General features: G+C 42.9%; 1 protein-coding gene across 1 annotated transcript; it reads left to right on the top strand.

Annotated features, from left to right (window-relative positions):
- The first annotated feature begins 375 nt into the window (after positions 1-375).
- NDE1 (nudE neurodevelopment protein 1) lies at positions 376-26346 on the top strand. The gene is made up of 9 exons (XM_032793411.2): positions 376-534; positions 8949-9076; positions 13704-13857; positions 17618-17766; positions 18081-18217; positions 20031-20210; positions 21443-21534; positions 22855-23006; positions 24966-26346. The coding sequence occupies exons 2-9, from the start codon at positions 8991-8993 to the stop codon at positions 25057-25059; spliced, it is 1044 nt and encodes a 347-aa protein (XP_032649302.1). The 5' UTR covers positions 376-534; positions 8949-8990; the 3' UTR covers positions 25060-26346.
- Positions 26347-27964: the final 1618 nt, after the last annotated feature.

The following is a 27964-nucleotide window of genomic DNA, read 5'->3' as shown; positions in this document are numbered from 1 at the left end:
ATCCATAAAAACGTAGATAATAATAAAGGGAAGAGAAAAGCTGAAGACTCCCAAGTTGCATTGCAGCTTGCTGAAGTATATTGCTTGCTCAGTACATCGAGTCTTCATAGCTCCACCCTATCTTGCCTTGCTTAAAGGGTGGAGTTCTGCTTGAGATCCCTGGGCTGGTCCTGCACCATGCCCTGCGCTCAGAGCCCTGTCCCACTGGCACCTTCGTCCGCCGGCCCAGCTGCAACTGAAAAGTAAAAAAACAAACAAAATATTCGAAAGACAAAAGTTTCTAAACGTTCCAGAAGCAGCATTCTACCGGAGCTGATTGGAGGAGCCTCTTCAGACCACGTGACCCTGCAGCCAATAGGGTGTTGGGTAGAGTTTGGTTGTAATGGTTCGGATGGGGGCACAGAGATCTGCGCAGCGTAGGAGCTTGGATTCGTACTAGTCCCGGCCGGTGGCTATAGGAGGGTAGCAGACGGTGCCTGTACCCCGCATGGAAGGTGGTAGTGGCCGGAGCTGGCTGCTTTTCCTGCGGAAGTGGTGAGTGTTCAGGGCTTTGCTGGGTCTCTTGGAAGTTTGGGGAGGACAAACTCCTAGGATCCTCCTCTAGCATTTCCTCGTGTGGCTGCCACTGCTGTATGGGGACGGGGCAGGGCAGGGCAGGGGGTTTCCACGTGGCAGTGTGAGGGTTGCATCCTATTGTGAGGCGGGGGAAACAACTGCCCACTGTGTCCACATCCTGCTTGCATCGCTCTTTTCCTTTCTCCTTCTCTGAGGCAGCAGGGGGCATGGACTCGGGTAAGCCCACTGGTACAAAATAAATACCCTGTACTTTCTCCGTCTCTCCCACCCCTAATTACCAACCTGAACCTTAGACTATTTCTGGAACTGGACTTCTATGTTTTGTCGAGATTTGGAAATGTCCGGAGTAGTTTATTTCCCTTTCTGGGTTGGTCTGGCAATAGAATCAGAAGCCCCTACTGCTATGAGAACAGCCTCTCTGAGGCCAGGAAGCATCAAGGAACAAGCAGGTATTTCAGGAGAGAATTTGCTTGTTCTGCTAAGTTTCCTTAAGACAGTTTGAGACTTAAAAGTATTGAATTTGGATAAGTACTTGAACTTTTGAAAATCCTTTTAAAAAAAAAAAATTAGCCCTTTTTGCAGAGATACTCCCATGCAATGATAACGTTCTTAGACTGGCCTTTTCTTTGGGATGACCTCTTTCTCCCTTTTAGTGACATTTAAACAAAGGGAAATAGTCCCTGATGTGATGTGAAGCCCAGTATGGGAAACTGCTGGAAGTTTTGGTAACTTTGAGTGTGAAAACCTTTTTTTTCTGTGAGACAAAAGAACCTCTTTTCTGATATTAGAGGAAGATTCCCCGTATGAACTTAGTTCTCCCCTTGCCCTGATTATGGAACAAATTACTTGTCCAAACAGAATTTATGGATTCTATAAAAGTTTGGCCCGTGAGAGTGCTTTGCTCTTACCATTTCAGAGGGTCCTTGTGTTCTACCCTCTAGGGTTTTTTAGGGGGACATGGAACTGCTCTAAGTGTAACTTCATTGCTGACATAGTTAACCAATTTAAATAGATCCTTAACATATATTTAAGTCCCAGAGCTGTTTTGAACTGGTTTCTACAATCTTCTATTAGAATCCAGTATAGAGTTCTCCTGAGTTTGATTAGCTCTGACTCTGATTAATGTTTTTCAGTCCCCATACTAAAATTACTTTGAAGATCGTCTATGCCAGGGGTCGGCAACTCTTCAGAAGTGGTGTGCTGAGTCTTCATATATTCACTCTAATTTAAGGTTTCATGTGCCAGTAATACATTTTAACGTTTTTAGAAAGTCTCTTTCTATAAGTCTATAATGTATAAATAAACTATTGTTGTATGTAAAGTAAATAAGGTTTTTAAAATGTATAAGAAGCTTCATTTAAAATTAAATTAAAATGCAGAGCCCCCCCGGACCGATGGCCAGGACCTGAGCAGTGTGAGTGCCCCTGAAAATCAGCTCGCATGCCTAGTCTATGCCATGGTGATATGAACTAGTGTCTTGCAGTACTGTGTCACTTCCTGGAGCGAAACACGTAAACATAACTTTTCTCACTGCAGAAGTTTACGCTATCCCCCCAGAAAACTTTAGTTTCTGCATGACAGAGATTTTGTAACTTCTGTGACCAGCTGTGCTGCTTACAAGCAGGAAGTATGGCCAAATCTTTCCTTCTGATTTCTACATGTGTGAAAACAAACAAGGTGTAGCCAAACTCTGTGCATTATATAAAGTTATAACCTTATATTTTTGATGGCAATAAAAAATTGTGAGCAAAATGCTGGAAAAACCCTCTTCTCAACAAAACTACAAAATTGTGTAATGTATAATTCTGTCTGCTTTAGTTATGTAATGGTGGCCTGCCTCCACTGGACAACCCCATACAATTAGCCCTGCCCACCACACTTGATATGGGGTGTGGGGTTTAATTAGTAGAACCATCTGGGTATGAAAGAACTGAGAGAGAGCATCAGGAAGCTGTCAATGAAAGAGAAGAGATGCTGAGGGACAGAGACTGCTACAACTTCTTCACTCCCAGCAGGGAACCCCTGTTTAAGGAAAGGCCTGGGATATCCCCAGTGAAGGGGTGTGGCAGAACCAGGGGAGGCTTTGTTTGGTACAGTAGTTAGATTAACAGTGCAGCTGAGACAGTGCACCTGCATCGCCATCTCTGACCATGAGGGGGCACTTGGGAGGCAGTTGCTTGTTCACGTGTGGCAAACAAATTGTTTTTCTTGGCATTGAAAAAGAAAACAGATTCATGGAAACATTTTGATTGGTCTGGTCTCATTAAACCTTGTTTTTGGCAACCTAAGTTTTGGACCAAATTTGATAGTTTTCTTTTAAGCAAACTTTTCTCTTTGCAGTTTAGGCTGCCTTGTAAATCTTGCCCTAAATATCTCTAGCACCTGACATGCAGCCTATGGTTGGATAGGACCTTGTGTGAAATGGCTAGTAGTAAGACATGGTGGGGATATATTAATGCAGTTTTTGTCTCACTGCTGGCACGAGGCATGCACCTGAGACATGGAACTGTAGAAAAACAGTTCATGTCACATCATGTTACCTTGTAGTAACCAATGGAGGGAAGTTTTGAACATGTACTTGCACTCTCTACATTAGTTTGAAATTATTTTACCGTAGGCATTATTTAGGGATAGATATAATGGAACAAAGCATATTCCAGTCATGTATGGTCCCAGAGGATGGCTGGGGAGTGTACCTTACTTCTTGTCTACATGGGAAAATTTACTGGCAGAACTATGCTGGTATAATTGTATTGCTACAGTTATACCCATGTAATTCCCTGTGTAGATGCTTACTCTGAAATATGTATCCACACAGGGAATTATATGGGTATAACTGTAATACTATAATTAGACCAAAATGGATCTGCCAGTAAATTTCCTTATGTAGACAAGCCCTTAGAAATCTAAAAAGAAATTCCCCCTTTCCCCTGGCCCCAAAATACCTGTCACCATGTAGGGGCAAACAGGCTTTAGAGCAAATCCAGCCTTGATGTAAGTATGTTGAACTCCCATTGAGTAGCCAGTAAGAGCTATGCTTGCAAATTGCAGGGCTTTTGGCTCCATGTCTTTGTGGCTGTGAGGAAGAGGAGTCCAGGGGGCCCTGCTCCTGAAGACCCCCCCACTCTCAATTGTGTCTAATTTTGTTCGCTGTCTGAATACAGGTTCCATTGGGCCCATTAGTGCAACTCATGAATCGGCCAGGGGAATTGCTGTCCTGGAATTCATGAGGATCAGTATATGTTAATGTTGAACTCTGTTTTATGCGAGTGCTGGTCTGACCCCAAGATAGGATCTTTTCCCAAAGTACACTCCGCAGGCTGGCTGGAACTGCAGTCTAAGCATATACCAGGTTCCTGGAGGAAGTGTGGAATGACCATTCTGACAGTACCCAAGACCCAAAGATCAGAGTCTTTGGAAGAAAGAAAGTTCAGAGGTCCTATGCAGCCTTATGTAATTGCTCACGTATACCTATCTTCTTTCCTGGACAACCCAATCCAGAGAGAGGTTAGGTATTGAATCTCTTTCCTCTTTTTCCTATTCCTTCTCTGAATGTTCCAAGTCTAAAAAGCTTCTTCTGGCTCTGAAACTTGTCTATTTTTAAATCCTTTGAGTATTTGGGACTGGGGGAGGAATGACTTGCATGTATTAACACTAGTTGGTATCCTTTCCTTTCCAAAGGTCACATTGAATTGTAGTTGATGACTTTCTGCAGCTCAGTGCATAAATGGTGTTTCCTTGTCAAATGCACAGTGGTTTAATTTCCACAAAGACAAACTCTCTAGAAAAGGATGTTGAGAATATTTCAGGTTTCATGCCTACATCACATCCTCTTCACAGTGTCCACTCTGAATCCTGTACCACTGGGCTTGTTCCGCATGTCTGAGCTTTCCTGTGCATCTGAGGTACTTTTATACAGCCCACTGTCTTTCATAGAACTTAATATATGAGATTTGTTGTTCCATGCCAAGCTCTGCAAGTGGAATCAGATTTCAAATTTACCAAACCCAACCATGGCCTTCTCTAGACTAGCATTTAAAGGTGTAATGTCTTCTTGTGTTAGCTGGTATGTGCTAACTAATGTGTTTGTAATTTAATCTAGATGAGGCATGTCATCTTTAGCATATGCTAAACTGGTCAAGCTAGGTTGAGTTTAGCAGGACCCTAAAATATGATACCATTCCTTTGTCTTGACTAGAATTTTAAGAGGGTATTAATTAGATTCAGTCACCTAGCTTGATATACCATCACACTTCTAAGCCCTAGGCTAGACAAGGCCTGTAAGCGATCCTAAAGAGGACTTTGCAACTGTATTAAAATAATACCTTTTCAAAACACATCCTTTTTGCCATCAAGACTGAATCAACCCTTTTATTTTTCAAACACCAAACTTTTGGAGGTTTTATCTATAATCTGTTAGGAAAGTGCACACTACAATGTAAATCTGAGGGTGCTCTGCTGGGTCATTTTCTTGTTAGCCAAAACTTTTAGCGGGAAAAAAATTGACCAACAGGAGAGAAGTCTCTATTGAAATATTTTTTAAACCTCCTTGAGCCAGATCACATCCCTCATCTATGTGGATTCAAGGGTTATGGGAGGCACAGAAAAAGAGGAGCACAACCTGCACAGCATCATTGCATGCACATGGTAGAGAAATGAACGAACAAACACCTTGTGGAAGGCTTTCCAAGTTGTGTGTGTGTGGATCTGATTCTATTAGAAGGTCAGGGCTGAAATTGTGGGGGGACGACACAATCAGTCAATATGTTCAATGGTATTAGCATTAATTTGTTTCCTTCCCACACTTATGGTAAATCTTGGGGCAGTGGCTGCTTGTGACCCTGTGGAAAGAGTGCTGAGAGGCAGCATGGAGTCAGGAGCACTGATTCTCTCTTACACTGGAGCTCCTTATGCCATTCCAGTGGGGTAAGTGGGCATAGACTTCCCCCACAGGATGTCCTTGTTCTCCTGTTGGCGTAGAGTTACTCTAAATTGCAGCACAGGGTGGGGCCAGAATTAGGGAGGTGTGAAGGTGCCTTTATAGGTCTAGCTACTTACTTTGCCTCATTGCTGTAGTAGTTGATCATTACACAAATGTTAATGGCTTTATCCTTTCAATACCATATAAGGGAGGCATGTATTATCGCTGATAGGGATGGAGCCATTGAGGGATTAACTGATTTGCCCAAGGTCACACAAGAAAACTGTGGCAGAACTGGAAATAATAGTGATAATAAAACAGAAATTTTTTTGAGTCCTGGTCAGGTACACTTATTGCAAGATGATCCTTCCTTCCATAAAACCACCTTTGCTTTTCCCACATCTTTTTACACCTTGGGAACCTGACCCAGACCACTCTGAGGATGGCGCCAAACCCTGTCACTTCCCTGAGGGTGGGAGAAAGATAAGGGTATAACCTTTGCCCCAGCCTTCAATGGAATTTGGAAAGTACCTGTTCTGAGTGTGCGGAAAACACCCACTGAAGGGATGATGTGGGTCTGTTGTGTTTTTCTAGTGGGTTGAGCACAGTACTGGGGGTTGGACTCTCCTGATTTCTAATCTGAGTGACACATCTGACCTGTGGCCCAAGTGGCTTTCCTTCTCCCTTTCTGCTTCCCCATCTGTAAATGGGGCTAATACTTATCCACCTCCCAAATGTGGTGTGAGGATTAATTAATGTTTGTGCAGAGCATTGAGCGTGTGAAATGCTTATTAAAATCAAAGGCACTTTCAACTTGCTAAAAATAAAGCGAGAATCTTAATTGTGCATGGTCTAGCTTCACATTACTAGACATGAATATAATTTGGAGTGAGTCAGTGCTTCCCACCAATCCCATTCTTAGCTTTTTCCGTACATTTCCATAAATATATCCATGATTGGAAGCCCCGAGACTTCTTCAGTAAATATCACTGTCAAGTGTGGTGGTCTTGTTTGTTTGCAGAAGGGTGTAAACCTCTTGTCTTATTAACATTTTGTTTTTTTCCTCTGGTCCCTTTAAACAAACCAAACTCCTCATGAGTTCTGGTTTATAAACACTTTCATGTTTTCCCCACTTTCTCCAGCCCCCTCCCGTCCTCCCCAAGTATTTAAAGGAAAAGTGCTCAGAAGTGTCTAATTCCTTTTGAGTGGCAAGTGGGGAGTTAGGCTGTGATTTTTAAAGGTGCTCATGTGGTGGTCCGTTCAGCCTTGTAAAGCCTAATTAATTTAGGCAGCCAAGTCCCATTTTCAAATGTGACCTAGGTGCTTAGGGTCCTAAGTCGCATTGATTTTCAGTGATGCTCAGGCTTCTAATTGTCCAAGTCACTTTTGAAAATGGACTTAGGCCTGGCAATGCCAAACAAAGCAATACCTAAAATACCTTTACAAATCTGGGGCTTAGATGCTTTTGAAACTGTTGCACAAAGATTTTAACAAATGGTGGGACAAGCCATGAAAACCTGGTATCTGTGTGTGCCTCGGATGTCAGGGAGTGTGAAAGCTTAGATTGTTTTTGACAGTACTTTTAGCTGACTGGAGAAGGGGAAGGTGCTCAGTGGCCCCATTTCTATTGTATTTCACCTGCTTCATAATTTGTGGATATAACATTTCTTTAATCATATAATCCTGTTTTCAAGGTCCAGTCCAGCATTTCTTGCTCACCAAAAACTCCAGTTGAAATTGGAAGTTTAAGGTGTATGTGAAATACAGGATCAGGGCCTTCAATGTGACTGGAAAAATCTTCAAATGGTCATCGATGGCTTTGAATGTATTTGATCTTGCTCCTTTTAAGCTTGCCATCTGGAGACTTACTAGCTTATTAATAAACAGATCTAAAGCTGAGAGTTTAAAATTTGGAGTTGGCTTGCTGACTCTGCAGCTCCAGTATTTCTGCTGCCTGACTTTGTGAATGAAGAGCCAGGCTCCATCTTTATTTATGGTCTTCAATCTGTGAAGGCTGCGATTAGGTTTATAATGTCAGCCTCTGTGTAATCCTTGCTTTGCCCAACATTGCACAGAGCAGACTAGAGGTCTTAATTGTGACCTTTCTCCATTCTGAGGCTTGGTTTACACTTCCAACTTATGTTGGTATAATTATATCGCTCAGGGGTGTGTGGAAAATCCAGCCTAATCTCCAGAGTAGACAGAGCTATGTCAATTGGAGGTCTTCTCCCATTGACACATCTACCACCTCCCTCTATGCATATGGGAGAAGCTTCGCTAAGCAGTAGAGACGCGCAGCTGCTCTGTGAGTGTAGACAAGCCTTGTGACTGACTCATACAAAACCTTTTCTACTTTAATGCATTTATTATGGCACATCACAGGCTTCAGAGTTATAGCTGTTTCATTGCATTCTGTTTCTACAGACGCTCCCCAGCTTACACAAGCATTCTGTTCCAGAACGCCTTGCGTAACCTGAATTTTGCATAAGCTGGAAATGTATGCCCGACCACTACATTAAAAAAACAAAAAGAAATAGAGAGTTTTGTTTATCTTAGGGAACTTTTTCCATAAGTGTGAATTTGTGTAAGTCTGATTTGCATAACCCAGGGGGCATCTATATTCTGTACTTTATAGTGTCTTAGAGTTTAAAAAGTATCTAAGTGACTTAGATCTGTATGCTCCTAAATCATAGGCACTTTTGAAACCTTTACCAAAGGCAATCATTATCCCTAGATCCTTTGTATGTTTTAGTGACGTTCCTTTGTATTTTCAGGGGCAACTGCCATGTCTCTGGGGTTGCTAAAGTCCAACTTAGTGACATTTTCTCTTAGAACAGAGCATTTGGTTTCTTGTTCACATGGCCTTTCTGCATTTCTCAGGGTGTCCCTCATTCTCTCACGAGGCAGCGTGTGTTTTGGGGTGTCTTCCCTCCTGAGCTGCTTTCTGTACCTACTGCTTATGCTAGGAATGTCTGTTAATGTTCTGTATCAGAGGGGTAGCCGTGTTACTCTGGATCTGTAAAAGCAGCAAAGAGTCCTGTGACACCTTATCCATCTGACGAAGTGGGTATTCACCCACGAAAGTTCATGCTCCAAAACGTCTGTTAGTCTATAAGGTGTCACAGGACTTTTTGCTGCTGTTAATGTTCTGTTGACCAGTACCATGTAGTCAGGTAGGGAGGGGAAGACACTCGGTGAAGGTAATCTGGTGGAGTACCAACCTTCAATAGATTCAGAGACACTTGATCATTTAAATAGGGATTTTCTCTCTCTAGTCCTCCCTCTGTCATTTTGCGTATTTGACAGTTTTTTGTCCAATCTGGTTTTAAATGTATCCAAAGATGAGGCTGCTTCTACTATGCCTTGGGGATAATTCCACAGGAAGAAGCAAGGGGATAATGCAGTAACAGGAAAATGCTAATTTCTAAATTTGCAACTTCTTAATTTTCAGGAAAACATGAAACAAGAATTCTAGACTTCTAGGGATTTCACCATGGAAGACTTGGAAGGAAATCACTTTAAGTCAGTGGAAGAAGAAACCAACTACTGGAAAGAACTGGCTATGAAATATAAACAATGGTAAAGGCAGTGAATTTATGTTCATAATTTGTCTTCCTAGTATGCTATAGATCCTGTAATTCATTCTAGGAACTTCTAGTGAGATGATGAGATCTGTGTAGAAGAGCCTGAGGCTATAGTCCTCTGGGAAAATTAATAGATTCTAGGGCTGTCAAGCAATTTAAAAAAAATTAATTGCACCACTATTTTAAACAATAATTGACAAATATTTAAATAAATGGTATTCTGTGTTTTCTACATTTTCAAATACATTGATTTCAGTTACAACACAAAATACAAAGTGTACAGTACTCACTTTATATTTTGATTACAAGTATTTGCACTGTAAAACCTCCCCCCCCACAAAAAAGAGTATTTTTCAATTCACCTCATACAAGTACTACAGTGCAATCTCTTTATCATGTAAGTTGAACTTACAGATGTAGAATTATGTACAAAAAACCTGTATTCAAAAATAAGACAATCTAAAATTTTAGAGCCTATAGGTCCTACTTCTTGTTCAGCCAATCGCTCAGACATACAAGTTTGTTTACATTTGCAGGAGATAATGCTGCCCGCTTCTTGTTTACAACGTCACCTGAAAGTGAAAACAGATGTTCTCATGGTGCTGTTGTAGCAGACATTGCAAGATAATTACGTGCCAGATGCGCTAAAGAGTCATATGTCCCTTCATGTTTCAACCACCATTCCAGGGCACATGTGTCCATGCTGATGATGGGTTCATGCAGAAGAGAAAAATGAGGGGGGATTTGATAGCTGCTTTCAACTACCTGAAAGGGGGTTCCAAAGAGGATGGATCTAGACCAGAGGTGGGCAAACTATGGCCCACGGGCCCATCCTGCCTGGCCCCTGAGCTCTTGGCTGGGCAGCTAGGCCCCAGCCCCTCCCTCATTGTCCCCCCTCCCCTGCAGCCACACCGCAGTGCAGGCAGCACTGTGGGCAGCAGGGCTGCACGTTCATGCACGGGAGCATGTGTAGCTCCGGCTGGGAGGTGCGGCTCCAGATACACTACTCTGAGCGGCATGGTAAGGGGGCCGGGGGGTTGGATACGGGGCAGGGGGTCCTGAGGGGAAATTGGGGTAGTTGGATGGGGCAGAAGTTGGGGGGGCAGGGGAGGGGGAACGGGGGGATGGATAGGTGTAGGGTTCTAGGGGGCCTGTCGGTGGGGGTGGTGTGGATAGGGGTTCGGGCAGTCAGAGGGAACACGGAGCAGGGGGATTGATAGGGGTAAGGTCTGGGGGGTTGGTTAGGGTGGGGTCCCAGGAGGGGGTGTTCAGGGGACAAGGAGAGGGAGGGTTGATGATGTGGGGAGTTCTGAGGGAGGGCAGTCAGGGGGCGGAAGTGGGAGGGCTGGATAGAGGCGGGGCCAGGCTGTTGGAAGGGCTGTGTAGGGAAGGCTGTGCTCCCATACAGTTTTGACCCTTATGTGTCCTTGGGCAAAAGTTTGCCACTCCTGATCTAGACTGTTCTCAGTGATAGCGACTGACAGAAAGGAGTAATGCGTCTCAGTTGCATGAGGGAGTTTTAGGTTGGAATTAGGAAAAACTTTTTCGCTAGGAGGTGGTGAAGCACTGGAATGGGTTACCCTAGGGAGGTGGTGGGTCTCCTTCCTTGGGGTTTCTAAGGTCAGGCTGAAAGCCCTGCTGGAAGAATTAGGATGGGGATTGTTCTGCTTTGAGCATGGATTGGACTGGTGACTCCTGATTCCCTTCACACCCTGATCTTTCAGATTCTGTCAATAATGATCCAGAGAGACGCGACACGTGTTCATTTCATGCATCTCAGTCAGATCACCAGCAAAGGTTGATTTTCACTGTTTGGTGTTCGGGTCGTCGTAGTTTCCGCATCAGATGTGTCTTTTAAGACTTCTGAGTCATACTCCACACTCTCGTCCCTCTCAGGATTTGGAAGCATTTCAGTTCTGAAACCTTGTGTCGAATGCTGTAGGCTATCTTAGAAATTGTACATTGGTACTGTGACGAGGGGAGCCGGGTGGCTTCAACCCTCCTGTGAGGAGGACCCATAACCAAGCTCGGTCCTGTTCTCGCTGGGTCCTGTCCTCGCGGGTCCGCGGTCCACTGTCCAGGCATTCGCTGTTCCTGTGGAGCGGACTGGGACACAGCAAAGTCAGTAGGGCCCCGCCTTGGTACGGCGGGCACCAAAGGACGGTCCGCTACGCTCTGGCCCCTTTGGGGCGGGGCAGAGCAGCAACAGAGGCAATAGGGGCCCAGCCCTTGGTCGGGCGGGCACCAAACAGTACAATTACGCTCTGGCCCTTTTGGGCAGGGCAGAGCAGTAAGGGTCACACTGGCCTCGTTAGGTTGAGGGCAGAGGGATTCTGCACGCTTACGTGGCAGGGGAACGCCAGCCACCCACTCCTCTGCCTTCCAGCCGGGGCCCTAGTAGCGGCGTTCGCCGCTAGTGGCAGTCGTGGGGATCCGGTCCGAAACACACTGACAAGTGATCAGTGGGATGCTGACCGACACACACGATCATCGGCTCGGGGCCTTCTGCAGCCTGACTGTAGTCAGCCGCCCCTGGGCTGCTCTCCATTCCCCCTTCGCCTCCTACCTGGTCCGCAGCATCGTCCACCTCATGGGCTCCTCCCAGTCCGGCTAGGTAGATCCGGGTGCACCTCTGGGTAGCTGGGCCAGGTCTGGCCCGAAGGCTCCTCCAGGCCATAGTTGGGACTGGGCAGCTTTGTAGATCGCCAGTTCAGGGTTGTGTTGTTGCGGGTCGGTTCCGGCAAGGCCTGATACCTGTCCCGGAGCTCGGCAGCCTCCCAGCGACGAGGGTCGGCCGGCACGTCTGCTCTGGCCGGCAGCTGAGCTCCAACAGAAGTCCGGCGCCCGGCTTTTATACTTCCGGGTAGCCGTCTGGCCCTTTGAGGGGCGGGGCTTCCGCCCGGAAGTTCCGCCCTGGGGGGGAGATGGACGGGGCTCAACCCTCCCTGTGGAGGAGGGGAGCCACACCGCCTCGCTACAGGTACCTTCTTTGTGTTTTGTCAAATCTGCAGTGAAAGTGTTCTCAAAACGAACGTGCTGGTCATCATACGAGACTTCTGTAACATGAAATATATGGTAGAATGCAGGTAAAGGAGAGCAGGGGAATATATAATTCTCCCACAAAGAATTCAGTCACAAATTTAATTAACGCGTTATTTTTTTAACGAACGTCATCAGCATGGAAGCATGTCCTCTGGAATGGTGGCCGAAGCACGGAGGGGCATACGAATGTTTGTCATATCTGGCACGTAAATACCTAGCAATGCGGGCTACAAAAGTGCCATGCAAATGCCTGTTCTCACTTTCTGGTGAAATTATAAATAAAAAGAGGGCAGCATTACATATACAGGAAATAAACAACTTGTTTGTCTTACTCCTACTTCTTGTTCAGCCAATTGTTGAGTGGGCTCTGAAGTTTTATATTGTTTAGTTTTTTGAGTGCAGTTTTGTAACAAAAAAAAAATCAACATATGTAAGTTGCACTTTTACGACAAAGAGATTGCGCTACAATACTTCTGTGAGGTGAATTGAAAAATACTATTTCTTTTGTTTGTACATTTTTACAGTGCAAATATTTGTAATAATAATATATGCTTTGATTTCAATTACAACACAGAATACAATATATATGAAAATGTAGAAAAACATCCAAAATATTTAATAAATTTCAATTGATATTCTATTGTTTAACAGTGTGATTAAAACTGTGATTAATGGCGATACATTTTTTTGAGTTAATCACATGAGTTAACTGTGATTTAATTGACATAGATTCTAAGGCCAGAAAGGACAACTGTGGCTATGTAGTCTGACTTTGTGTAGAGGAAGCCTGCAGGGGCAATAGATGTAAATGGCTGCTGCGTGCAGCATTCCAAAAGCAAGATTAAAATAACCGTCCAGAAATATGTTTGTCAGGAATATATTGGCTAAGTAGGGATGGTTCAGCACCATCCAGAGTGGGAGTAAACTCCTGGCAGCTGCAGAGAGTCTTCTCTCCATCTCTTTCCAGTTCAAACTGTGTCAGGGTAAATGGAATTTTTCATGACTCAATATGTCAAATTGCTAATTTCTAAGGTTTGCAAATCAGATGGCTCGATCCTGCTGTCAGTGGGATCAGGCCTTGAGGTGGCGTGTTCATGGTCAATATTCATATCTATTCTTAATCATTGTAGCAATATTTGAATGAACTCTGAAGACAGGCTTGTTTGCCTTATATCTCTTCTGCAAATGAGTTTTCACCCAGGTGAATATTGAATATAAATGGCTTAAATTTGCAGACAAGTGAGCATGATTGAGGATATGGTGCATATAGGTAGGTGCATCCTATCATTGTCTCGGACTCTGGTAACATAAAGATGGACTGGGTTGTTTATAATCCTCTGTTCCAGGACAGATTGCTGTGAGAGTGAAGGTGAACAAATACGATGTAACTATAGAAAGGCATTTTCATACAGTCACTTATTTTCCTTTCTGAACATGTATAGGTGACAGGCAGGCATAGATCCTTCAGTTGTATTAGAGGAGCATTTTATTTTGTCATACATTTATACTAAGGCGAACGGAATTTCCTTGTTTTATTAAAATGAACCCAACTAATTCTGTGGCTGGAATTGTGCTTCCAGTGCAGAAAATACACAGGAGGAACTACGCGAGTTCCAAGAAGGGAGCCGAGAATATGAAGCAGAATTGGAAACACAGCTACAACAAACGGAATTGAGAAATCGAGACCTTCTATCGGAAAACAATCGCCTTCGAATGGAACTGGAGTCAATTAAGGTAAAGGAACAGCAGAGAGAGGGCAGTGTGTGGGCAGATGATCAGGGAAATGTGGAGCTGCAGCATTAGAAATGTGGTGTTCAGAAAGATGTTTATCAACAAATTGCAGCAATAGTTTGCTTTGATAATAAGAAAATATCAATATATTGCCCGATTCTTAGGTCTGAATACTGTAGATAATATTACTAGCCATCTGTTTGTTAAGACATTAGATATATTTCAGGATGGATTCCAGATGGGACAACCCTTACGTTTGTAGTAGAATTCAGCACTGTATGTATGTATGATACTTTATTTCTGTGTCATCCTTCCATTTCTATCTGTCTTGTACAGGCTCGTATAATAGACCAAAGCAATAAAATTCGCTCTTGCCACAGAGGGCAGGACAGAAGGCAGTGGGTTCAAACTACAGCACAGCAGATTTAGATTAAATCTTGGGAAATACTTCCTAACTGTAAGAACAGTAGGACAATGGAATTGACTGCTGAGGGAGGTTGTGGAAGCTCCTTCAGTGGAGGTTTTCAAAAGAAGGCTGGATAGTTATCTGTCTTCGATGGTTTAGACACAACAAATCCTGCATCTTGGCAGGGGGTGAGACTAAGGTGAGACTTCACTACCGGCCAGATCAGCGAGCAGCGATCAGTCCAGTGGGGATTGATTTATCGTGTCTAATCTAGATGTGATAAATTGATCCCCGAGCGCTCTCCTGTACTCCAGCTCTGTGAGAGGAGCAGGCAGAATTGACAGGGGAGCGGCAACAGTCGACTCACCGCGGTGAAGACACCACGGTAAGTCGATCTAAGTACATCAACTTAACGTTATTCATGTAGTTGAAGTTGCATAACTTAGATCGATTTTCCTCCACACACACCCAGCGTAGACTAGGCTTTAATGACCATTATGGTCCTTTCTAACCAGTGATTCTATGATATTATCAAGACCCAAGAGAAGGAAAGTCAGTTGTGCTTAGCTGCTGCATTTGAATAGTGGAATAAGTCCATTTTAAAAAAACGGTAGCAGTTGTGACTCGTGTCTAAATGTCAATTGGTACCTAGTGTCTAATTAGGAGGAAGCATGAATCAGTGGGAGCTGGGAGACTTTCTTTCTATTCCTGGCTCTGAAAATGTCTCTAAATTACTTCTGCCAGTTGTGTATAACCTCTCTGAATGTGGTTTCCCCATCTGTGATATGGGATAATGAACTTGCAAAAATTGCTTTCTAAGATCTCTAAGGAAAAAATGCAAAGTATTTTATTTAATAGGGAGTATAATAAACTTTTTTTTCTGGCAAGAATATCTTGGGAGATAGTAATGATGGAACATGAGATGGTGATGCCATTGGGCTATAATGCTACAGAATAAAAAAAGTTAATCTGCTTCAGTTTCCAACAAGTACAAGATGCTGAAGATAATCTTTTTTACAAAAAGAAACAACCAAATCCTCCTCCCTCCCCCACACAATTGACGACTTTTAAAGAACCGCATTAAATTAACATGAACTTGACAAAACTTTGTCACCAAAATTTAATTCCTTTTAAGAAATAATCTTGTTGTAGCTAATTTGCAAATAATCATTTTAAACATCAGCTGTCTAAAAATCTAGTAAAACTGCTTAGGATTTTCCAAGGTCCAGTTCACTATCTGTGGAGACAGAGATTAATTTAATTAGATATACTTTACTCAGTTGGATCCAGTACTAAGCTAGCAGGAGTCAAGTATAACGTTTGAAATCCCTGGGTTTTCTGTATGTGTTGCTTACAGAAACTAGGTAAGAAACATCAAAAGGGGATACTAAAGAATTCTAGTCCACTTTTAAGATACTGTTTTTCTTAACTTTGTGGGAGCTTTGTTTATTTCAACCCAAAACAAATCCCGACATTGCTATTATTACAACATATGGGATTTTGTTTTGTTTTAAACCACATAAACATCCTTACAGTACTCATCGTGTAACCTTTTGTATGGAACGTTGGCCTAATTGGTCACACAAGCCACATAAACCCATTCAAGCTGACATGTTTGGGGAAGAGGAGGAAAAATATCTCTGCAAAAATAAAACTTGCAATCAATTCCCATGAGGAAAGAATAAATTCTTTCTTGGCCATGGGGTGAAGATGAGAAGCAACATTACCAGGGCAGTTTGAGATAGAAATAATAAAAATTGACTCAAAAGTGGAGAATAAACATACTGCATTGGGGGGGGGGAAATTATTGTTCTCCACTGCAAAGAACTTGATTAAAACATATTCTGTGTGACACAAACTCTTTAACAATTGGCTTATTCATGCAGACTGAAAACAACACTAGCAGCCTGCAAGTGAAGGAACAGTGCCTCCATTGACGAACAAATCAGCTGATTGTTTATTACAATTCGCTAAAAACAAAGGCCCAAACTTAGCAGTTCCATCTTTTGTTTGAATCAGTTCAAGAGAGAAGCTTTAAACTCGTGAGGCTGTTGAGCAGCATTGTTAACAAGGACTTGCGTCTACTTCTAGGTCAACAATACAAAGTTTGCCAGGCCCATGCGGTTCATGGCTTTGAGCTTCCCAGGCTGCTCTCTTTGCTTTCTCCTCTTCCCTCCGAAATACAGTTCACGCTAATTGGAAACAATGCTTCAGAGGGTTTGTTTAGTGAATCTTACGTGACTAGCTATAGGTAATTGGGCTCTGTGTTTGGTAACTTTTAAGTTAGAGTAGTAACTATCCAAGAAATTCCAAACACTTTTGCTCCCTAATCAATACAGAATTTCTTCAATTAAAAAAAAAATATTTACCCAACTTCATTGTCCCTGTACCACTTAATACACACACTGAAATAGCGCTCTTTAAATAAGTAAAAAATAGGCTACAGGCCTTGCTTTGTCTCAACTTTTTAATTCCGGTATGTGGATTTGTTCTCAGTGACTTTAGTTTGTTACGCTTAGATCCTACAGTTTATAAATGCTTTAGGTATTTTAATAGATGGTAATCTTGAGACCACAGACAAAAGAATTGGCATATTAAGGTGATCCAATGCCAAGATTTTGGTGCATAAATTTTTGCAATATAGGCTACATTGTGTCTCTGCCCTAAAGGGATATTGACATCCTCTTTAAAAAATGTCCTATTAGTAACATAAGCACTCTTCTTTCCTCCCTCTTGGAGTCTAGGCTCTTTTGTGATGTGCTGTCTGTGTTGCGCTGCTGAAGCACACTGATCGTGCTCTGCCTGGTCCTGGGTAGAAGAAGGAAGCACTGTTTGTCTGGTACCTACGTGTGCCTCAGACAGAACTGAAAGCTCATCTATGAGCATATGAGATGGTGTTGTCTTTTGCCTCTCCCACAGAGAGAACCACTGAAAATCCCAACTCCCTACAGAGGATAGAACTGCTTCCTCCCCATGAAGGGCAGGAATGTGGGAGGAGACAGAGAGAACACTAGCGTAAGCACTCATGAGAGTAGGGAGCAGTTTGTGATGGAGGTGAGTGAGGCTAGATTTCCTAGCTCCCTACCTGTAGAGAGCGAGGAAGAGAGATCCTGCCCTCCTACCCAGCAGCCAAGAAGACTGCTCCTGGGATCAGCTTGACCAGGTCTGACTTGATGGAAAGAGGCTAGCGTCTGTCCTTGTTGGTTTTAACCCGTGTGAAAGGTGGTAGCTCTAAGATGGCCTAGCAGGACTGCCTTCTTTCTGACTCTGAAGGGCTGAATAAGCACAGCAGAGCAGAAAGGAAGGGGCTGTGCGGTGCTAAATCCCTGATGTGGTGGTTGGTTTATCTTTGGTCAGGAAAAAATTGAAATGCAACATTCAGAAGGCCACCAGCAGATCTCTGCGCTAGAAGATGACCTGGCACAGACGACAGCTATTAAAGATCAACTACAGAAGTACATTCGAGAACTCGAGCAAGCAAATGATGACTTGGAAAGAGCAAAAAGGTAAAGCGGATGCTCTTAACCCTTCTCTACCCAGCTCTTGCTCTCTCTTGTGAAGTTAGCAGAACTGAGCATGTCCATTTCTATGCTGTGCCAGTTAGCATTGTGGTACTGTCTGCTCTTGCTACAGGTGTTGAGCTGCTGCCTTCCTACAAGTGGGTGAGTGGAATGTGAGGCTGGTCAGTTTCTTACAAGCTTGAAATTAAAACATCGGAGCGTCTCACACCAGAAATAGCGCAGTTTCTTTGCATCCGAGTTGATCCTTTAGATGTGCTAGGAACCTCATGACTTCTGTTACATTATTTTTCTACACACAGAGCCACTATAATGTCTCTGGAGGACTTCGAACAGCGTTTGAACCAAGCCATTGAAAGAAATGCCTTTCTGGAGAGTGAGCTAGATGAGAAAGAGAATCTCTTGGAATCAGTGCAGCGACTGAAAGATGAAGCCAGAGGTTAACTAACTGTTTTATATACAGCCCTGTCCACGCGCCTTCCAAAGTTTTCATTAAATCCTCCCCTCGAATATGGTGTCGAGATAGTAAGAAGAGAGAGACCTTAGAAATGCTGTTGATGGAAGCTTCACTCTCCTTGTTGGAATAGAGATCCTGTCTGGGCTCTTGTCTTGGATAGTATTTTCATACTGCTCTCCTCTCTGTCCTACCCTGATGCCTAGGGAGAGCAGGATGAGTGGTATTGTAGCTTTTGGCATATTTCTACAAATCAGAGGTATGCTTTTGAAAAGACATTGTAGAATTCAGTGTTTCGTCAGTTGTGCTTTTAACTAGATCAGGTGCATTTTCTAAATATTCTTCTGACTTGAAGAAACGCTCAAGGAACTTGTAGCCTTGTCCACCCGGCTCCTCTGAAGTACTGCTGTCATTCTATAGCAGACCATTCAGGCCGAGATATATCCCAGAATTTTCTCTTCTCTGCTGTTGCCTCTGTGTCTTAAAACAATAAGAAAAGCTGACTGGCTGGGGGGGATATGGTCTGACTGCCTACTTCATTGTGAACTGACAGGACATCAATTTTAACAAATGCAACAGAGATATTGTCAACTTCTGTGATGAGAGCGGAGCCAGTAAGGAGAATAAAGGGACAGTGTAATGTGGAGAGCCGATGGGTAACACAGACACCGTGAATGAGGGCTGATTCCCTTCCATGACTTCAGCAGTTAGTTTCCTGATTGTTGTCTGTAGCAGTAGCACCAGAAGAGAGGAAGGGTGACTTTGCAGCTAAAGAACTGGACAAGGAATTGGGAGAACTGGGTTCTGTTTCTAGCTCTGTCACAGACCTCACATGGCCTTGGGCATGTCACGTCACCTCTCTGTGCCTCAGTAACCTATCTGTAAAGCAGGGATACTAAATTCCCCATTTTACATGGATTTAGGAAGGAGAAGTTCATTCACAATTGTGCAATGCTCTGTTACTAGGAAAATAAACACCATAGAAAAACCTACATCTAGGTAACAATAATGGGAGGGAGGGACCTGTGCTTGTTTTGGGGAGGAGGTGGCGGGGAGGGACCATAAGCTTGAGGGTGTTACACTGTCCCAACAAAGCTTAGTTGCTGATCTCCCATTCTGGAATCTGGGATTTTGAGCCAGTTATAAGAGGCTAGTGCCAAGATTGGTGGGGTGTTGGCTGGAGTGTGCATGTTCTTTGGAAGCTGAATGTGATTTCTTTTTTCAACTGTGGCAGTGAAACACTCCGGTGCCAGGGTTGGCCGGCCTGCAACTCCAGAGCCTCATGTGGCTCTTCAGAAGTTAATATGTGGCTCCTTGTATAGGCACCAACTCTGAGGCTGGAGCTACAGGTGCCAACTTTCCAATGTGTCCAGGCAAAGGAGTGCTCACTGCTCAACCTCTGACTCTACCACAGGCTCTGCCTCTACTTCAGCCCTTCCCCCAAGGCCCTGCTCCTTCCTGCCCCCTTCCCTGAGCCTGCCATGCCCTCGCTCCTCCCCCTCTCCCCAGAGTCTCCTGCATGGCACAGGGGGCATGGGGAAGGGAGGGGAGGCACTGATCAGCAGGGCTGCTGGCAGGAGCGGAGGAGCTAATGGGAGGGCTGTTGATGTATTACTGTGGCTCTTTGGCAATGTACATAAGTAAATTCTGGCTACTTCTCAGGCGCAGGTTAGCCACCCCTGCTCTGGAGCAATCAGTGTTAACGGTGTTCTTCAACAACACACAAACACTTCTTGCACCTATAGCTTTAGATTGGGATGTGTCTCCAAATGCTTTGTACCTTTTTCTTCTCCTTTAGACTTAAGGCAAGAGCTTGCAGTTCAGCAGAAACAGGAGAAACCCAAAACCCCAATACGAAGTACACTGGAGACAGAAAGGACGGACACAGCTGTGCAAGCAACCTTATCTGTGCCTTCAACTCCTGCAGTTCATAGAGGACCCAATATCAGTATAAGCACCCCAGGAACGTTTAGAAGAGGTAAGAGTGACTAACATTTGCTAACATAAGGTTACTGCACGATACCAATACTTATTGAGTAATTTTTCAGTCTAGACTCAATGTTCCTGGTATATGTTGAATTTCTATCAAACTATTGACTATAGAAGAAGTTGACAAATGTGGAACTGAACATGACAGGTATTGAAGTGTTTAACACATTGAAGGACAGTAATCTATTTTGAATACCTGTCATGGGTTCAGTATTAATGTTTGAGTAGATTTATAGCCAGTGCATTATAACTCACCCATGTTGTATTAAAACATGAGCTTAAAAAAACAAAACACCTTCCGGAGCAAGGTAGTTCACTAGGTTATAATTTGCACTCATTAACCATCCCTAAATCTGAATGAGTTTGGTAGAAAGGAGATTGGAGGTCTCAGCAGACGCACACATTTGTATTAGCCAGTTAGAGATTGAGGTTGCTACTTTAGAGCTGCTTCATTCTGGAGCAACAGGAGACTTGTCTGTACCAAATTATAAAATATGGGCTCTCACCGGTGGTACTAGTTGCTCATTTTTATGAGCACTAAAAATTTACATAACTCCCAATTACACCTTTCCAGACTCTGTAAATTGAGTAGAAAGGAATAGAAATTCTGTTTAGGGGACTTCACTGTATTGTGTGTGTGCGCATACACTGTGAGTGTTTTCTTGTGATTGTGTCTGACACTAATAATTTAGCGTTACAGTTCTAGTAAGTGGTTAAAGTATGTGTATATCCTGACTGGTACGTTTAGCCTAAAATCCTGTGTTCCAGCTGGAAGCACTTGCTATGTTATATGTTCACACGAGAGAGAGGATCCAGGAATTCTTGCAATAGAGTCAATAAAGCTTTGGGTCATGTGAACGTCTCTGGATAACCTGTCTTTTTAGTTGCTGTCTTTCTCTCTCTGGTTCCATTGCAAGTTACAGAGACAGACTAGAACTCTTCTCATGAAATCTAAAGGCTTAAAAGCTTCCTTCAAAACCAGTGCAAATTAAAGTTCAGCATCTCTTCAGTGCAACTTGTCTTGTCGGAAGGATGCAGTGATTTATATTTCCAATGGGAATGAGGAGAATTGCAGTTCAGCTAAAAAGAGAGGAGAGAAGATAGCTACTCACTATTTACAATCTCTCTTTAGTGCTGGTGGGGATACTTAAGGTTTTGCTAAGTTTTCTCATATATAATGAGTAAAATATCCCTTTTATTAACCCTTCTTCTCTCTCAAAGGTTTTGAGGATAGTTACAGCGGGACCCCTCTCACACCAGCTGCCAGGATATCTGCGCTGAACATTGTGGGAGACTTACTGCGGAAAGTGGGGGTAAGAAGGATTCAGTCATTAGTTAAAGCAGGGGTAGGCAACCTATGGCACAGGTGCCGAAGGCGGCATGCGAGCTGATTTTTCAGTGGCACTCATACTGCCTTTGTCCTGGCTACCGGTCTGGGGGCTCTGCATTTTAATTTAATTTTAAATGAAGCTTCTTAAGCATTTTAAAAACCTTATTTACTTTACATACAACAGTAGTTTAGTTTTATATTATAGACTTATAGAAAGAGACCTTCTAAAAGCGTTAAAATGTATGACCAGCACGCGAAACCTTAAATCAGAGTGAATAAATGAAGACTCGGCACACCACTTTTGAAAGGTTGCCGACCCTTGAGCTAAAGCTATGCAGAAAGGTGATGGGCGGCTATGTTTGTATTATGAGACTGAAAACCAGCATTAACCCTTTGTACCGCTGAATGAGTTAAACCAGACAGATGAACTCAGACCAAAACTTGGATCCAAACAGGCTCTAATTCTGCATTAAAGAGATTAGAAAATTGTGAACTTTATTCGGAGCTCAGGCCTCTGCGTAGATAGACTGTACCTCAACAAGGGCCAATCGCTTCCTCCTGTGGCTTTTGCCCCACTCAGTGTGCCAGCCAGAATAGCCTTTTCTCCCTTCTAGGTGTCTGAAATAGCAGTGGGTGGGGGAGGGAAAAGTGGAGCAGGCCAGTGTGTGTGAGTGCCATGCTAGGAGAATATCCTGGACTCTCTCCAAGGGTGGTACAGCAGAAATGCAGCCCAGGAGGAATTCTGGTTGAGTCCTCCTTTTGATGTGCCTGATGGTGCCTGAGGCAGAATCTAGTTTGTTGGTGATTACTGCTCAAGTCATGTGTTCAGGAGACCCCAGGCATGCCACAAAGTGGGTGTGTGTTGGCTTTGGGGAAAAGGTTTGAAAGAACATTTGGTTTCATAAAGAAGTGATACTTATAAAAGCAGCCCCTAGTTATAAAAGGTGTGTTAACCTCTAGGGAAGTCGAGGCTCTTATTGTTTAACTAAACAGAATACTCAGTTGCTTTTCCATCTTTAACATAAGATCTAACTCCTTTACTTCTCTCTTCCCCTCCCCATCCCCCCAAAACACAAAATAATTTTTCCATTTAATGAGACACTTAAGGGCCTGATCCTGAAGCCAGAAAGTCTTGCAGCACCTCTTCCTTTAAATTCAGAGCTCATGTATAGATTTGGGACTAGTAGCTAAAAGCTGCTTCTATTAGAGTCCTTCTTGTAAATTATTAGAAAATCCTTCCATGGGCCCTGTGCTGGGGAAGAGACTGTTGTTTAACTCTCAGACAAACTGTTTGTTTGCTTAGGCTCTGGAATCCAAACTTGCATCTTGTCGAAACTTTGTGTATGACCAGTCTCCAAACAGACCCACCATGTCCTCATCCATGTATCTGAACAAGAGCAGAGATGGCCTTGAAAAACGATTGAGCGGTTCCCACGTGCCGTTGAGCGATAATGGGTAAGTGCTGATTGGCTGCAGTTTCTTAACGCTGATCCTGTGGTTTGGTGATACACAGATCTTGATGCTCTAAAGTGAATCTGAAGTCTGGGGCTGAAAGCTGGGGGATGGGTGGTAAGATACAGAGTGGCTGGGGATTGGGCTAATAAAAGTAGACTCTGTCAAAATGCCTCCTGTTCTCTGTTTCTTACGGGCCATCTTCTGACATTTGCAAACTGCTCCTTTCCAGTCAGATATCCAGCTCCTTCCTGGTTGAGCTTCCTATAAATGGTCTTTCTTCCTGAGATGCCTCACACTTTTTGCTGACTCCTTGCGTAAAGCAGTGGTCTGATCTGACAGAAGTAAACTGCTCACATGAGGAGAAGGCAGGGAGCCATTTGAGACATTGTGTTCTGACCAGTCCTGTCTTGAGTGGCTGGAAAATGCTCTTTCTCTGTTTACCTTCTGGTAAACCTCCCAGTCCCTTTATAAAATCGGGCTATTACATCTGATGTTAACCTAGAGATAAGTATTCTCAAAAGGGATGAACTACTTCAGGGTCCTTTTTTGCATTGCACTTTAGCATAATTGAAAAGAAGATACTAAACAGGGTATGGAGTAGTGAACTACAACAGGCTAATGTATATTTCCTTTAAAAGCACATTGCCATATATTATGTGTCACTTGATAGCTGATCTTTCAAACTAGCTAGCTGAAGCCTTTAAGTTTAATGGAAACAGTAATATTCAAACAATAAATTTTAGAGAGAGAGTAAAAAAATTCAGAAATGACTTAGTCATTTAGGCTCCTGGGAGGCTATCGCAATTCTGAAAACTTTACCCCAAGTTTTAAATGTTTAACAATATCTGTTGAAATGAGCGGTGCCACAGCTTAGTTTGGTGCCGTTTGAAAAACATATTTAGTTTATAGAGAGTATGTTGAACACTTTCAGTATAAATGTACAATCCAGTGTTTTATTTTGGGTTCTGGGTGAGTGGGATGTTGACAGCCAGGGGATCTGATAAAGATTTGTATGCTCCATATTCTTGTGTTAAAGGATGGCCCAGGAACATAGTGATGGATGGGGAGCCTGCTTCCCTTGTCATTACTTATGCTCTCTCATTATGGGAGGACAGAACAATAAAAGTTCTGCTTTTGCATCACCAAGGCGCTTTCCTGGGATGCAGCTGCTTAGACCTGTTTTGTCTAACTAAATTAGATTCTGAGTCTGGAACCTTGTAAATTTTTGTCTGCACACTTTAATCAGCTTTCTGTAAATCAACAAGGGTGTTTCCAGCTCAGTGCCTGTTTAAGCACTACCCATGATCTAGTCCACCTTCTTTTCTTCATGAGTCAGATGCATGCAGCATCCATTTCAACTTGCACATAAAATGCTAACCCAAAATATAAAAATGCTCCTTCTGGAGAAGTTGGATAACTCCAGATTGATTGCTTGTATTCACTCAGAACCAACTGTCTAGTGCTGGAATTCCGGTTATTCTTGTTGCCCTATTACCAAAAGCAGTAACACTTAAGGAGAGTTTCTGATGTGGAGTCACTACTGTAAAAGGAAGAGCAGAATCTTCATGAGCTCTTGTAGATTTTTCCTTATTGGGTTTTATAAATGTGTTTGCATTGTATGCGTAAACAATATTCCTATTGATGTAATGTTGAGAACAGTATTTTAGTACCAGCAAGCATAATACACTTCACACTAATGGGAAGGAGAGAGGTATGGTTTAGCCCCATTTTACAGATGGAAAACCGAGACACAGAAGTTAAGTGACTTACCAAGTTAGTGTCAGAACTGCCGTTTGGATTTGAGACTTACTCTTTGTCTGTTAGTTCCTTGTGCTGTTTGATGCTGAGTGATGCATTTTACTACACAGCAGTGACCTAACAAAGATTGCAAAAACTGAACATGCATGTACAGTGAATGCAATACACTGCATTGCAATCGGCTGTTGTTTGTATTTACAGGTTAGGGAAGCGCTTGGAGTTTGGAACACGGCCTTCAAATATTCCTGCACCACTGGTACATTCCCCTCAAGGTGTAGTCAAGATGTTACTTTGAGAAGACCCTGAGATGATGAGACCGTCATGGTTTAGGGTGTTTTTGTTTGTTTGTGTTTTTAAACCCTTGACTTCTAAACTTTTAACAGAATACTAACAAGCAGTCACAGTAGTTTACTTGAATAATGGTGGATGAGAACTACACAAAGCAATTGGCAACAGTCCCTGCAATTTCAGCCTTTTCCCCAAGACTGAGTTGTGTGGTGCTGTGACAAAGCAGCACTGCTGGTCAGTCCAATACTGTGAATCACTTTCCTACATCAGCTGCTGTAAATAGCTTCTTGAAAGCTGCTTCTGTTACACTGCTGGTCAAAACTAATGACTTGCTACACAATATTGAGACAGTATTCTTCCCCATAAACACTGAATTATTTTCTGTAGCACAACTACTGTTTTAGCAAGAGAGTTATGGTGTTATAACTTTCTAGTGCAGTGTGCTGCGTGCATCAGTGGCCTAAATTAGAGAATTGTTTGTCTCCATCTACTTTTTAGTTCCATGGCAAGTTTTTTTCGTTGTTTTTTTTAAAAAACTAGTGCAATTGGAAGTCCTAAAATAAAGCCGTCTGGGGAAATTAATTTGTTGTCAGAATCCTGTTTATATAACAATCTGCCTTTCAGGTGGTAAGATGGTATTGGTGAGAGTGACTTGCCATTACGATTTCCTAATTGTTAAAGAAGGAAAAAATGCTTTGATTGCAAATATTGAAGAGACACCAAATATGTAATAGTGCAGATATCTCTTTTTTCTGCATTGATGTAACAAACCCATGTCTTCTGCAGTCACTACATGACTGCAAGACCTAGCAAGATATACAACACTGATCTATTGATGGGGTTAATCTCAGTTGATGGGTTGGGGCCTTTTGCTTTCTGAACCTACGTTTGATGTGCCCTGTGTGGTTAACATGAGAACATACCCCTTCTAGTTGCTAGTGTTACTAACTTAGAAATGGTGGTATAACCTCAGAAATTCTTAATGCTGGCCAAGGATATTAGGATAATGAGCTCTTTTAAGATAGGGTTTTTATCTAACAAAATAATGCTGCAAGTTTAAGTGGAGTAGGTTCACTGACAGTAATAATATCATGTTATAGAAATGTGAATTTGCAGTAAGTATGGCTAAAACTGATTTTGCACAACAAATGAATACATAACGACTTTTTTTTTTTAAATATTCAGCTTTGCATATACAGATACTATTGTATAGTAAGCAACCACATCTTAATCTCACTCTGTAAATCTAAATTGTCTGGTTTAATCAGTGAACAGAATAAAGCTTTATTCTGAATATTAGTCTATAGACAGTATTATCTGATCTCTGAATTCATTGTGAGTTGCATTTACAGTTTGCATACATATATTAGGCTAACCAGTTTCTCATTTGTGTTCCTGCAAAAGGGAGCTTAAACAAGGCCACACTCACCAGATCTGGTGGGAAAAGATTTGAGAAAATGTTCAAGTTCTCTGCCCTGGGTGGTGTTGGTCCTTCTGCCCATACCCCTAGGAGTGGCTGCCTGAGGAGAGCTCTATGTATTGTACTAATATGGCTCCCCCCATTACTGTAGTAGCTGAGGGACAGATTAGGAATTTAAAGATGCAGATAAGCATAGAGAGAGGCATCTACTGGGGTTTTCAAAAGTGCCTATCCACATCTTTAGGAGCCTAAATGTCTTTAAAAATCTGTCTCTGAGGGCCTGTGTCTTTAATGTATTTATCCTCAACGCCCCTACGAGGTCAGGCAGTACTTTTATCCCTGTTTTACAAATGGGGGACGGAAGCACAGAGAGGCAAAGGACATTGTTTACACTTGACAATTTACCAAAATATCTATTCTGGAATAGCTCCCTATGTAGCACTCTTATTCTGGAATAAGTGTCCCCAGGGGGTCTTATACTGAATACAGTATTCTGGAATAATTATTCTGGTAAATTTCCAAGTGCAGATAAACCCTCTGACATTGCCCAGTGTCACAAAGGACATGTAGAACAAGGGCTTGAACCCAGGACTTCCAAATGCTAGGATAGTGCCCTGACCACTGGACCATCCTTCGTCTCCTTGGAGTCTAGATTGAAGTTATTTCCTGGCCTCCAGGGCTTGTTGTTCGCGCTCACTTAATTGTGTCCCACTAACTTGCCTTGCTGTGTGTGCTCCTGCTGGACTGCTAGCACCCTCTCCCAGCTGCTGGAAGTACCAGTATGTCTGTGAGTCTTCTGTGGTGCCTGTCCAATAATTCCTGGCACGTCCCTGAATGGGGGGTTGCAGTCCAGCTGGAGCACAGCAGCCAGGGCTAAACAGCTTCAAGCTCATACCTGAATGTGCAGAATTAGCATGGTATTGATCATCGTATTAAATACTGCTTCAAAATTGCACTAGAGGTACTGAGTATGACCACTAGTCTCCAAGAAGGATACCTAAAGGAAAACGTCAACAGTCATGTGTAGCCTAAAAGAAAAGTTCTCTTGGAGTTGTTTAGCAATGAACCATATATGCTAAGGCAGTGGTTCTCAAATTTTTTTTTTTTTTTTGTGGCTCACTTGAAAATTGCTGAGGGTCTCCTGCTTAGGGTACATCTACACTACCTGCTGGATCGGTGGGTAGCGATCGATCTATTAAGGATCGATTTTATCGCATGTAGTGTAGACACGATAAATCGATCCCTGATCGCTTTCCTGTTGACTGCTGAACTCCAGCTCGGCGAGAGGTGGAAGCAAAGTCAATGGGGGAGTGGTGGACGCAAAGTACGTGATTCTAAGTCTTATCTAATATATGTCGACTTGAGCTATGCTATTCTTGTTACTGAAGTTGTGTATCTTAGATTGATTTCCCTACAGTGTAGACCAGGCCTTAGTGACCTTTCCAAATGTTGTTTGTCCTGTTAGCTAACTATTGTCCATAGAATAGAATAT

The sequence above is a fragment of the Chelonoidis abingdonii genome, chromosome 9 (assembly GCF_003597395.2).
Source record: "Chelonoidis abingdonii isolate Lonesome George chromosome 9, CheloAbing_2.0, whole genome shotgun sequence".
NCBI classification, from domain to species: Eukaryota; Metazoa; Chordata; order Testudines; family Testudinidae; genus Chelonoidis; species Chelonoidis abingdonii.
Note: the sequence above shows the minus strand (reverse complement) of the source record. Positions and strands in the feature narration are given on the sequence as shown.